The sequence below is a fragment of the Talaromyces rugulosus genome, chromosome V, assembly GCF_013368755.1.
Source record: "Talaromyces rugulosus chromosome V, complete sequence".
Lineage (NCBI taxonomy): Eukaryota > Fungi > Ascomycota > Eurotiomycetes > Eurotiales > Trichocomaceae > Talaromyces > Talaromyces rugulosus.
Window position 1 is genome coordinate 5,101,636 of NC_049565.1, and position 13,412 is coordinate 5,115,047.

The following is a 13,412-nucleotide window of genomic DNA, read 5'->3' on the forward strand; positions in this document are numbered from 1 at the left end:
CCAACCCACCCCCACTTTCTAGAAAGTATTCGACAAGAGGCTGAATCCCAGACGTTGAGATTCATAAACAAGTCAAGTCTAGCTTTGCTGTGTGGTGGTAACGAACATTTCATGTTTGCCGACTGGAAAACGAAGTATGACCACGAAGATGTAACTGGGCCGTTTGAAAACACACCATTCCCACAAAGGAAGATATCAATTGATATCTTGACATTCTGCTAAAGTTGCCCAAAAGCTTGCGCCTAACACCCCGTACTGGGCAAATTCCCCTTGCAGTGGCTCCACTGCCAACGACGAGACAATTGGAGATATCCATCAATGGGATGGTAGAGTGTCCCCTTCGCGTTTCAGGTTGCAAGCATGTTTCTGGCGGTATTCATATAGTTTGACATGGCAAGCAACTGCCATACTAAGATTACTACAAATACCAGGTCGGCTTGTCTAAGAGTTCAGTATGTACGGATATCCCGACATGAGTGATAAAGCTATTACAATGGAAGGGGGTGTCCTTTTTGGGGGGTAAAGGAGGACATCTTCCCACTCGGAGCTGTGTGCCCCGGTCTGGATTTCTAAGATGAAAAGAGAACCAGGAGGACAAAACTGTTCAAAAGTGATAAGAAAAAAGACCCCGGGAAACTCCGATTCATTTTACGCAATTGTATAGCACCGTGCTCAGGTCGGAGCTTAACCCTGACGTCCCAGGATGGTCATATGAAGGCATTGAACCGAGTCAGCGATCCATGTGATCACGTCTATCGCAATATGAAAAAGGTTCATTTAATGAATGATTGAAAAACAAATATGGACGGAATTCCAAATTTTTTGTATTATAGGGGGACAAGGAATGTAGCCATGGCTGGGTTTGAAGCATGACAGGAATTTAATCTCTCATATCAAGTCGAGCCTAGATTATGCACCAGAGTGGATCGGTTGACGTCAATCAGAAATAAGAAAACCGTTAATGACTGGAAGAGAAATGGTATTCCCACTGGATTTGCTCTTGATTGTTGCAACCAGGACTCCCCACTGACGTAACCAAAGCCCCTCACTTCCCCAGTTTTTTCCCGGCGTCTTTATACTTAAACCTAATCCCCGGCTTCGAGAACCATAAAGAGAGCAAACAAGATTGACTTTTGAACGAAATATATTAGAGAGTTTTTGTTTTGTTGCCATTAACCTACCACGCAAAACGACAAGTCACCATGCTGGGCAGTCAGTTTCCAGTTGATCTTGGGAAATTCAAGAAGCTTGAGCTCGACTACAGCCACCCGAAGCTTTCAGCAGAGCAGAAACAGGACTTACAATCAAACATCAACGTCTTCCGTGATGCAATCATAGCCTTCACTGCCACCGGAGCCGCTCGCGGCGTGTCGGGCCACACTGGTGGCCCATTCGATACTGCGCCAGAAGTCTGCATCCTGCTTGCATTTATTAATGCAAAGCCGGGCGCATTTGTAGATGCCTTATTTGACGAAGCTGGTCATCGAGTAGCTACTCAGTACTTGCTGTCTGCCCTTAACGGCAAGATCAGCGCAGAACACCTGCTGAACTACCGCGATGCAGACTCAAAGCTTCCCGGCCACCCGGAGCTGGGCCTCACGCCTGGAGTTAAGTTCAGCTCCGGGCGTCTAGGCCACATGTGGGGGATGGTCAACGGAATTGCCATGGCGAATAAGGAAAAGAATGTAATAATGCTGGGCTCGGATGGATCTCAACAGGAAGGAAATGACGCCGAAGCCGCCCGCATTGCTGTTGCCAATAACCTCAACGTCAAGCTTTTCATCGACAACAACGACGTGACGATTGCCGGTCATCCGTCCCAGTATCTCAAGGGCTATGAGATTGCCAAGACCCTCCAAGGCCACGGCCTCAAGGTCATCAGTGCCGATGGCGAAGATCTTGATTCACTATATGGTGCCGTGAGTGAGGTTTTCAACAGCAAGGGCCCCGCTGCTGTCGTGGTGAACCGTAAGATGGCTCCCGGTATCGACAGTTTGGAGGGCCAGACTCACGCTCACGATGTGATTACCGTCGATATTGCTCGCAAGTACCTCACGAAGCGCGGATATAGCCAAGAAGCACTCGCTTTCTACGACGATATTAAAGGTCGTTCGAACCCACACCAATATATAGGCTCCTCGAAAGACAAGGGTGCCAACCGCTCCATTTTTGGTGAAGCCGTCAACTCGATCCTCGATGGTCTGAGCAAAGAAGAAGCTGTCTCTCGTGTGATGGTAATCGACTCTGATCTGGCCGGCTCGACCGGGTTGAAGGCAATCCAATCCAAACACCCAGAAGTTTTTGTTGCCTCTGGCGTAATGGAGCGCGGGAATTTCTCTGCGGCGGCAGGTTTTGGCTTTGGAAGCAATGGCGAGCGCCAAGGAATCTTTTCTACATTCTCCGCGTTCCTCGAAATGTGCATTTCTGAAATCACGATGGCGCGGCTGAATGATTGCAGCGTATTGTCCCATTTCTCCCACAGCGGCGTTGATGAGATGGCAGACAATACATGTCATTTCGGGCTGAACCACTTTTTCGCCGATAACGGCTTGTTGGACTCTGGAAGTACTTCGCTCTATTTCCCTGCTGATGGCGAGCAAATGAAGGCCGTCGTCAAAAGGGTCTTTTGGGACAAGGGCTTGCGTTTCATTTTCTCAACGCGCTCTAAGGTCCCATATATTCTCAAGGAGGGTAGCGACGAAAGATTATACGGAGGCAACTATGAGTTCGTTCCTGGCAAAGAGGACATTATCCGCCGTGGATCAGCTGGATACATTGTCTCGTACGGAGACATGCTTTACCGATCCCTTGATGCGGTAGAGAACCTACGGAAGCAAGGTCTCGACGTAGGTCTCGTCAATAAGCCAACGCTTAACGTGGTCGACGAGGATGCTATCAAAGTTTACGGATCGACAGGATTTGTCATCGTTATTGAGTCTATTGCCCAAAAAACTGGCCTCGGATCCCGTCTTGGAAGCCAGCTGCTTGAAAGGAAACTCACCCCAAAGTACAAATCGATTGGCTCTGTCAAGGAGGGCAGCGGAGGTTTATATGAACAAATCAATGGCCAGGGTCTGGGCCCAGAGCATATCCTTGCGACTGTGAAGGAGGTGGCAGGCAAATAGACCGCTTCTTCCATACGAGACGTTTCTTCGTTGATATTATAGTGTTTCAATTACATTGATTTCTACTGATATTTTGTCTATTCTCGTCAAAAGATCACCGTAAAAAAAAGCATGAAGACAAAATGAGTATTTAGCCGTCTTAGAACTAAACTGTAAGAGAAATGAGGTGCGCATTTAAACGTTAATCGGGGCTAATCGCCGTTTGAGACTCTAGTTGCTCCTCAAAAAATCGTTTTACGTGCTGAAGCATCGGCTTCTCCTCATGTTTTGCCCCATGGACGCTCTGCATCAAGCAGTTGGCGCCTTTTGATTTCCAATTTTGCTCGAGTCGCTCAGTGGCACCGTACCTCCCATTCTCAAACTTGGAAAGGTCACCGTGGTTATTTATTCGCCCTCGGGCGATGGCGTAGAAGATATCTGTATCTGCATCGCCCGCAATAAAGATTGTTGGTATTTTTTGCAAGGACTCCAAGTCAAGTGGCTGACCGAAGACCTCCTCAAAGTCTTGCACACCGTCAGGCCAAGGCATTGTACAGTCTAATAGCGTCTGCGTTCCAGGGGCACCGCATGCCAGTGCCTGGACGTGGCGCGGGTGTAAATATGAGAATCGATGCACAAACTGGCCACCTCCACTGTAGCCATAGAGAAGGAACTTGCTGGGATCGATCTTTCCGAATCGGGCATGGGCTTCGTCAACCATTGAGAGGAGCACCTTGTCAAAGCGAATGTCCCGGTACTTGATGAATTTATAGTTGACTGTATCTTGAGGGTCGATCAATCCGACAGGAAAAAGCGGGGCGAGCAGGGCACATGAATGCGTTTCTGCAAAGTCAGAGAATTCTCGACGCAGTGTGTAGGGATTGCGTCCGCTGCCGTGAATTAGGACAGCCAACTGCAGTTTGCCTTTGAGCTCGTAGTAGCGTTTTGGAACGTATAGAAAGTAGCAGAACCGACTGTCGGCTACACAGGTCCAGGCAGGATTGCTTCCTAGATACATGAGTTCCTGGGCAACCCGAGGCTCGAGGGTATCTAGGGACTGTATCGAGCCAGCCATTGCCACCTATACAAGAAGCATGGAAAAGGTGGGCGTGGAGATGTTGTTATAGGGAAGCAGGACTTCAGGATAACTAATCAATTGATCAAATTGATAACCGCAGCTTTGCCGAGACCCCGGTTTGATTGGCCAAGATAAGGAAAAGACCCACTCCGGTTCCCGAAACAGAGTTGGTGCCCCACTTGTTCTCAATTGGCCAATCATACAGAGCAGATGAAACGCATCGAATTATTTACATTTGATAATGCTCCCCGATATTATACAGTCATGTCATATTATAAAGGCACTATAGTAGCAATTTTGTTGTGCGTTGATTTGCTTGACATTAAGATGTGGAATAGACTGAATGGAAATTAATAGTCAAGACAATAACATATTTGCTATGCCTGACAATAAAGAATCTTCGTTTAAGGATGTTTCTTTTGTACATGTGTTTAGAAACCCATGGGTGATATTTGCACGAAGAAGTGGCGAGACGACTTATAATGTGCTTCACTCCGCTGAGGGTTAGGAGCTGGACCCAAATGGAGATGTACATGTAAACGAGGTTGTAACACCGTCCGCAAAGCCAGCCTTGTAAGTCTCAATGGCGGCATACGCACCCAGTCCGGCAAGGGCTAGCGCTCCTAGGAAATAGAGAACATGGAATACGTTAAGATACCACGTCTGTGAGAAGAAGTACCGGACGTAGTCCTTGAGGCGGAACTTCTCTGGAGCGGCACCGGTGGCCGGGTCAAAGGACGCTTGGTCGGCCAAAGCTGCTTGCTTAATCTTGTATCCAATATGGAGCACAGGTGGGAAGGTGTAGGTGAATTGCAAAATACAGAAAGCGGCGACGACCTGGGTGAGAGCAGAGAAATTTGGAATGGCAGCTCCAACAATAAAGGCAATTGACCAGTAGACGGGTATAAACCCGATCCAGATCATCTTGCCGCTTGTCGAGGTCAGAGGGGGGAAATTCAAAATCTCCACGAAGACGTTGTTGTACAATACTATGAAATTACGTTAGTTTCAATGATATTGGGCTCTGTCAAAGTTGGCATTCTCACCTTTGAGACCGATGTTGCCGTAAAGTGCGGCAGCAATGGCCGCGCTGAGCATCGCAAGAACATTTCCAGCCGTAGAAATACCGTAAGACGCAATTCCAAGATAGGATGGGTTTACAACATATTGACCTTGGTATCCGTACAAAAAGAGGCCGTAGAACATGTACCTTTAAAACAAAAGAAGATTAGCCGAGCGGAACGTCAAAATTGGGGAGAGATAACGTACACGATGTAGATGAAAGCCTGGGCAGCCCACATGGCCCAAAGGAAGTCTTTCGGCTTCTTCATCTCAGCCATGAATTCAGGGAAGACCATGGAGCCACCATAAGAAAAGACAGCATTCATAGCACCACCAACGGCACCAACAAAGCCGCCAGGAGAGGGAGGGATTCCGCCAGAGGTCTGCACTGCAGGAAATGTACCGTTCACAGCTGTAATCAAAGCAGGGTCGATGTTGTAGCCGGCTGAACTGTCGACGGAGCCATAACTAGGCCCATATTTACCAGCGCCAATCATGGATACCAGCATGCACAAAATATTGATCCAGACGGCAGCGTTCGCGAGCCAACCAAACTTTTGGAGCGTACGAACCTGGCCAGAGAAGTAACCGACCAACGCCCATACAAGGCAACAGATGATATAGCAGAGCTTCTCCTTGCTAGCCTGGGAAAGCGCACCCCCGTTGCTCATGACGATGAGACCAACATTGAGCAAGAGCTGCAAACCTTGCAAGATACTAAGACCATAGCGCATGTATTTTCCGTAAATGCGGTACCCAATATCTCCAAAGCTCCGCACGGGGAACTGGTAGGAATCCAACCCCAGAAAGATATCCCAGAGGAGATAACCAGAGTAGCCTGCTAGGGCAGCAAAAACCGTGTAGAGGGCGACTCCTGGTCTGTCGATTATTTCATTTCGTTAGTTCTTGATATGGAGTGCATAGTAGGAAAGACTTACCCCCATCCGACAGTAGCAATGGCATAAGGAAGTCCAAACGGTCCCAGGATGTCAGTAGTGATCAGGTAGAAGGCAGTGCCCTGGGTAGCAGTGCGTAGAGCGCGCGAAGCCTGCGCCCACTCGTCGTCGGTAATGACTGCGCGTGTCTGCAGGTCGCCAGTGACATGCACATTTACGTCCTCGTCCGAGCTGTGGCCAGCACCGGGACCGGATTTGGAAGGGAAAAGGATGCCCAGCACACCTGTTTTTCCAACAGAGGGGTGGGTTTCCTCTTCTGCTCGTGTCTGCTGGGAATAGTGGTAGTACTCGGCGAAAGAGACATCGGGGTCGTGGATCAATCGCTGCTGGGGCTTGATGGTCCCATCCAGATGCTTTTCGTTGGCGGGCAGTTCTTTCTCTCTGCTGGCGAGTACATCCTTTTCTCTGCTCTGCTCAATCGCGTCGAGAACCTGTCGCTCTTCAGCATGCAAGCGAGGGTCGCCGGATTCCCCCTGCATAAGACTACCAGGCTGCGCCATGATGTCGAAGTTAACGAGACGAAACGTTTGGCTCAGACGATACGAAGCCGCCTATATGTGCACTCGACGACAAGCAACGCTAGCAACTGCACGGAGATGAAGACACGAAAGGGACAGATCCTCAATTCACCAAGGAGTGCAAACAGAAGCACCTATATAGCGCCATGCTACCACCATAGTGGAGACACCTCACTACTTATCTGGCTGATCGGTAACAAGCAACGACAAGCTCTGAGAGCGACGCTAGAGGGGCTTTTTGTCTGGGCAGCGAATCGCTGCTAGCCCCATCAAGTCGCTCGCGTGCACAGAGAGTAGAAATTCGCGCTTTTTGCGCAAGGAATGCTGTCTCGGGCCTAGGGGCAATGGTCGTGCTATAGCCTATCGGCTATCATGTCTGTCTCATCTGTGCGGCGAATCGCAGACACCAGGTTAAGCTTCTTCGAGAAGGTGGTCTGGAATTTCAAAATGAAGCTTTATCTTAGCCCGTTGTTCCCCCCTGAGGGCGTATTCGGCCAGCGCCACAACAGCATTGAGGATGGCGCCAACCACTAGGAAATGGCGAACCACAAGATGAAGTTGGCCATTATTACTAATATGAAATTAATTTCCTCCAGCCATGCCGCTCCACATGGCACATGTGACAAGCTTTTGCCGACCGTTCCAGGGCCAATCCACGGCGCCCCCGACGGCAGCTTAATCAATTTATGTGGCAAAGAATGCCATTGTTTGTTGGATCCGGCCAATTGGGTTATTCTGATAGCGAAAGGCCTTGCAGCGCCGCGTTACAACAACCGAAACCGCATTCGTTGGCTAATCCGTAAAGACGTCGCATTTTGCAACACTACTAGCACTGCTACTTCACGCGCAGGATCCCATTTGTGGTAATGCAACTAACCACCAGAAGCTGACTCGTATCCGGCTACCGGCACGCCTGAGCGATGATGTCTTTTACTCCACATATGTTTGTATGAGACTTTCAAAATGGAAATCATAATAATCAAATCCAGGGTATTGATTATTTCGTAGACTTTTTCCGTGCGGACCTGCGACAAAACAGAGCAGTGTTAAACACTAACCAGCACTAACTAGTCTCCAATAGGCTAGTATCTACTAGTATCTACTAGTATCTACTAGCATACATTATTGCTCAGCTTCTAGAAAGCCCTGGGGCGATTATTATTATTGTTTAGTACGGAGTACGGAGCACTCCGTATTATTTTCGGAACCGAGAGAGCTCGATTGTTCAGCTGAGCGCTCAGCTGACTCTTCATAGCCTCACACCGACTAGTACATTTAACCCAAAGCATTGTAAGCCCGAAATCAAATTTCCTAGTAAACTTTTAATGTTTTTGATCGTGTGTAACCATCCAATTATAAGATAAAGACGAATTTAGCTTTAAATAGAATTTTAACAGCCTCACTGGAACTATTATCTGCAAGATCCTACTCCAATATAGCGTTACAAACAGCGAATATGTACATATTTTTATGAGAGGATTTCTAATCCCACTCCTACGCCAATTCCTACGCCAATTCAATAAAGAGATTAATGATACAGGACCAATTAGGAATATTACATGTAATGATGTAACGTTATATTATTAACAGAACTACCTAGCGCTTCCTTATCCCCAGAGCCAAGGAGGAGGAGGGACGGAAGGCTCTTGATTACTAAAGCCTAAAGGGTGTGTAGTAGGCTTGGATTGTGTCAATTAATTATATTTTTCATTTTATATATATATATTTATATATATTCTTTAATAAATCCCTAACCTTAAAACATTAGAAATTAGCGGCGAGGCATAGTTCCTAAATCGGGAACGGACGAACCCATTAAGAATTTACTAGGAAATCCGATTTCAGGCCTACGGCGCTTTGGGTTAAATGGTGGTGTGTACAGTAATTATGGGGATATGCGCATCAATCCCTAAATTGTATTTCTTGTTTTGCACTAACGTATCAATTGATACTTGCTGTAAATTGCGATAGAACAAACATCGAACATGAGAGTTCTTTTGTAGATATGCTGGTCAAGTCTTAATCGCAACTGAAACTCTTTTGAAATATATAATTCAAAAGTTGACGCTTATTAGTATCTATATTTCTCATTTTATTGAACTCCTAAAACACAGCCCTAAGGCAAACATACAAGCTAGGGGCTAAAACCTCACAAATTTACGACACACGCTAAGCCATATAGAGAGGCTGAAAACAGAGCTGAGATATGATCTCTTTGGTTTAACCGAGTTTTAATTCCGACAGGATGAGGTGCAAATTACTTTTTGGGTTTGTATTACTATTTAAAGAATGAATGCGCTAGCTATTGGTAGTAGTGCATTCGATGTTAGCCATAGCTAGCTAGAGGCGTAGATTGCTTTGTGAGTTTGTATTAATATTTAAAGATTAAATATGCTAGCTACTAGTAGTAGTGCATACGATTTTAGCGGTAGCTAACTGACCGAGAAAATTTGGTGACACCAACGCTCAAAACACGACGACATGGATTGACCACCCGGGGCTCAACTGGTTATGCATGGCGATGACATACAAATGTGTAGATACACACTCTTAGAAATGAAATTTTCAACCAAACTTCAATTTAGAAGTTCTGGGAAAATGACCTGCTTAGACGCTTCAATTTATCGCAGGCTAATTTTAGAGTTATGGCAAGGCGTAGCCCAAATATAGGCATAAATTACCGCTATTCTTAAGAACTTGGCGCGTCAGCAGCCAACGCTGCACCAGACCAATTATACTATAGACTAGGAGCTGATTAGATAGAAGTTCAAGTCGTATATTTTAATAAGGTTAAACATTCTACTGTCATACGTGAAGCCACATACACGATGTCACCTGTATCAAACCGGAAACACGCGGCTACGATCCACAGCGATCACTGCAGGTGTGTATTTATTGTCATGGCCAGAATTAGGACTTGCACGTAAAAGTAATAGTGGTGAATGGGGAGTGATACTTATAGGCTCAAAGTCCCTGTTTAGTTCTCCAAAGCGCCCATATCATTCGACATTCGATCGTTCAAACTATTACTGCTGCTGGTCATTTTGATTTTATCAGTCGTCACTCCTTTTAAAAATGTTATCCAAACCCATTCCCTTTATCGGGGCAACAGCCTTGTCGCTTTTGATCTCATTCACTACAGCAATTCCGCAACTAGCATTGGATGTTGACTTTGCCGATCCTTGTTTGGTCCAATTGTCAAACGGCACATGGTATGCCTTTGCGACAACGAACAATGTTCTCAACATCCAAATGGCCTATTCTGAAGATTTTGTGAATTGGTCACTAGCTTCCAATTATGATGCCTTACCTGGACCATTTCCGTCCTGGGTATACAAGAGCCCTCAGGCCTGGGCCCCTGACGTGATCCAGAGGGTAGAATACCCCCCCCCCCCCCCCACCTTCGAAACCTGCCTCACTTTGAACTAACGATTTTCGTTAAATAGAAGGACGGAAACTTTCTGATGTACTTTTCGGCCGCCTCCAATGAAAGTGCTGCTAGCGGAGATGTTAAGCATTGCGTTGGTGCCGCAATCTCGCCGAACGTGACGGGACCATACACCCCGACAGACTCTACGGTTGCATGCGACTTGGACGGCGGTGGTTCCATTGACGCAGCCGGGTTCATTGACGATGATGAAGACAAGACGATGTACGTAGTTTACAAAGTGGACGGCAGCAACCTGGACTCTGGCGATAATGTTTATCCCACCCCTATCATGCTACAACAGGTTGAGAACGATGGCATTACACCCATAGGCTCAGCAGTTCAACTACTTGACCGCGATCCAAATGGCGGAGATGGGCCTTTGATTGAGGCACCCAGTCTATATAAGTCTGATGGTATCTACTACCTGACCTTCTCGTCTGCCATGTTCAATACGCCTCAATATGACAGCAGCTATGCTTATGCTACTAGCATTACTGGACCGTGGACTAAGCAACATTCGCCCTATGCGCCGCTCCTACAAACGGGCAAGGAGAGTTCGGTTGGTGTATTGACAGGCCCGGGTGGAACCAGCTTCTCCAAAGACGGGTCGAAGATTGCTTTCCATGCCTCTCGAAATGGTAACAATGCCGATGATGGTCGCGCTTTTTATGTAGCTAATATCACGTTGGGAAATGATATTATCACAATTTTGTGATAGAATTAGATTTGGTCGAGACCTTATCACATTGTACAAAGTACCGAAACGTTTGTATATGCATTACATATATTCATTGTTTACTTCATATTTGTTGACAGTATATATTGGAGGATATATTTGAATCACTGTTTGAAAACATAAAATAAAAAGCCTAGGAAGAACCTTTTATTTTTATTGTTATTACTAGCATTATTGTGTAAACAAAAGACGACGGACGCATTACTGGGTGGTGCCTTCTTTGAAAAGCCATTTGGTAAAACGCCACCATTTTAACTGTCATGATTGCCACGGAAAGCTTGTATCAACCACACAAGTAATAGATGCTGGGTGGTCGGCTATGACTATAGGGTTGTCGAGTCAAGGAGCTACGCAAAAGATATCGCTAATATAATGTAAATGAATCTTCCAATTAAACCTTTTTTTATTCAGTGCTTATACTCCACAGGGCCTGGTTCGGCGGCGTAGACATGGGCCGACAGTACAACAATACATTTCCGAACTAGGACATTCGTGACGTAGATCGGTGGAACCAAAATTCTACCCCACGGGGAAGCAGTCTTTGGGTGCTATATAAGAGTCGGCATGTTTCCCGTCTACCAAGTTTCGCCCTGCCTTGAAAGCTTCTTTCGTGGACTGTGAGCATCTCATAAAAGATAGAACGGACATCAAGAAAAACAGGGATTAAAAATAAAAATGGCAACATCTACACAGGATGGCCCTTCAACCCAAGTCCACAGGAGAGTTTGGTATAGAACAACCATGTTCAACTTGACTGTTGTTTCTGCCTGTGCTTTTATCGCGCCGGGATTATGGGCAGCGATGAATGGGTTAGGAGGAGCGGGTTCAGCAGACCCTTATTACGTGAATTCCGCCAACTCGGTCATATTCTGCCTCCAATTTCTGGTTTGTATTTTTGGAAGCTCTATAATTGCTAACATCGGCCTCAAATGGGCTTTTGCTTTCGGCATGGTTGGCTTCCCCGTATATGCCGCTAGCATCTACTGCAATGTCAAGTACAACAATACCTGGTATATAATGTTCGCCTGTGTTATCGATGGAATTTCCTCCGGCATCTTCTGGCTCACCGAAGGAGCCATTGTATTGGCATACCCAGAGAAACATCGACGTGGCAAGTACCTTGCGTATTGGCTCGCCAGCCGGATTGTTGGCCAGATGGTCGGTGGGTTTGTTACAGTTGGTGTGAATGCCGGAAATGCCGAAAAGGGACACATAAGCGTCCAGACATATCTGGTATTTATCTCTATCCAGTCTATAGGGCCATTTGTTGCCACTATGCTGTCGCCACCGGAAAAAGTCCAGCGGGCGGACATGACCCCTGTGGTTGTGAACATTCCCAAGTCTCTCAAGACTGAACTTATTGCTATGTGGCACTTGCTGTGCCGCAGGGAAATTATTCTACTCCTACCAATGATCTTTCAAAGTGTCTTCTCGGAAGCATTTTTTTCAACATACAACGCGACATACTTCACGGTTCGTGCACGAGCTTTGACTTCGCTCGTAGCTAGCACATGTGTCATCATCTCCAACTTTGCACTTGGCTTTTTCCTTGATTGGAGGAAACCTAGCATAAACATGCGGGCAAAAGCTTCATTCTCCTTTATCTACGCCTTTGAGATGTCTCTCTACATTTACGCCATGATCGTAACTAAAGATTACGAAAGCCGTGCTGATGCACCTGTTTTGGACTGGGTAGACTCAGGGTTTGGTCGTGGAGCATGCGTGTACATTTTGATGCTCGTAGGCTTCAATTTGATGTATGACTATCTCTACTGGCTAATTGGAACTATCAACCGAGATGGAGGGGACATCATCCGTCTGAGTGCTGTTGTGCGAGGTGTCGAAAGTTGTGGCCAGGCCATATCATACGGTATTAATTCAATTGACCAGGCTCGATTTCCTCTGTCGGGTGCCGTCGCCGTCAATCTATCATTCTTTGCTGCGTGTATTATCCCGTCGGCGTTTGTTATTTGGGAAGTCGGAATAATCAATGAGGTCAAAGTGCACAGCATTGTGCAAGATGAGATTGACGACGCTGCTGCAATGACCGAGGCCGCTGGTCCTCTCACAACGGAAATTTGGAATGAAAATGGCCCAAAGTCGGATGATTAGCTTCAAGAAAGAAGGACAGATAACCAACTAAACCCATATGTCGATGGCTTTGAAATCTTGAGTTCTTTAGTGTTGACCTGTTGGTAGTTTGTGATAAATATCTTGAATTGTTACGCTCGTCTTACGACCACATCTATTGACGATAATCTCCGAATAGTGACTTACAGCACTGAATTAGTGCCCCCACTTCCCCGCAATTTCATTCTAGTGGTTCCTCTAAAAATCCTGTTGACCACATGCCCTGTGCAGGTCAAGCCTTTCAGGTCGGGGCAGACACGGCCCGTTCGGAGAAATGCAGAAAGCGAGCGGATATCGTATTGAAGGTCTACGAGAAGTACTGCCATTAAACACCTAGCATTTCCGTGACTGTATAGGCTATCCATATTTAGCTATTCTACCCACCTCGAGCAGATGAC

At 46.5% G+C, this 13,412-nt stretch overlaps 5 protein-coding genes across 5 annotated transcripts; 3 read left to right on the top strand and 2 right to left on the bottom strand.

Annotated features, from left to right (window-relative positions):
- Positions 1-1,202: 1,202 nt before the first annotated feature.
- Positions 1,203-3,125, top strand: TRUGW13939_10278 (uncharacterized protein; the record flags this gene model as incomplete). Its single annotated transcript, XM_035493391.1, has 1 exon — positions 1,203-3,125. The coding sequence occupies one exon, from the start codon at positions 1,203-1,205 to the stop codon at positions 3,123-3,125; it is 1,923 nt and encodes a 640-aa protein (XP_035349284.1).
- A 181-nt stretch (positions 3,126-3,306) lies between these two features.
- TRUGW13939_10279 (uncharacterized protein) lies at positions 3,307-4,179 on the bottom strand (the record flags this gene model as incomplete). Its single annotated transcript, XM_035493392.1, has 1 exon — positions 3,307-4,179. One exon carries the CDS (start codon positions 4,177-4,179, stop codon positions 3,307-3,309), a length of 873 nt encoding a protein of 290 aa, XP_035349285.1.
- A 507-nt stretch (positions 4,180-4,686) lies between these two features.
- On the bottom strand, positions 4,687-6,700 carry TRUGW13939_10280 (uncharacterized protein; the record flags this gene model as incomplete). The annotated part of the gene is made up of 4 exons (XM_035493393.1): positions 4,687-5,171; positions 5,229-5,392; positions 5,452-6,123; positions 6,183-6,700. The coding sequence occupies 4 exons, from the start codon at positions 6,698-6,700 to the stop codon at positions 4,687-4,689; spliced, it is 1,839 nt and encodes a 612-aa protein (XP_035349286.1).
- A 3,093-nt stretch (positions 6,701-9,793) lies between these two features.
- On the top strand, positions 9,794-10,863 carry TRUGW13939_10281 (uncharacterized protein; the record flags this gene model as incomplete). The annotated part of the gene is made up of 2 exons (XM_035493394.1): positions 9,794-10,093; positions 10,165-10,863. The coding sequence occupies 2 exons, from the start codon at positions 9,794-9,796 to the stop codon at positions 10,861-10,863; spliced, it is 999 nt and encodes a 332-aa protein (XP_035349287.1).
- A 696-nt stretch (positions 10,864-11,559) lies between these two features.
- Positions 11,560-12,996, top strand: TRUGW13939_10282 (uncharacterized protein; the record flags this gene model as incomplete). Its single annotated transcript, XM_035493395.1, has 1 exon — positions 11,560-12,996. The coding sequence occupies one exon, from the start codon at positions 11,560-11,562 to the stop codon at positions 12,994-12,996; it is 1,437 nt and encodes a 478-aa protein (XP_035349288.1).
- Between the last annotated feature and the right edge of the window lie 416 nt (positions 12,997-13,412).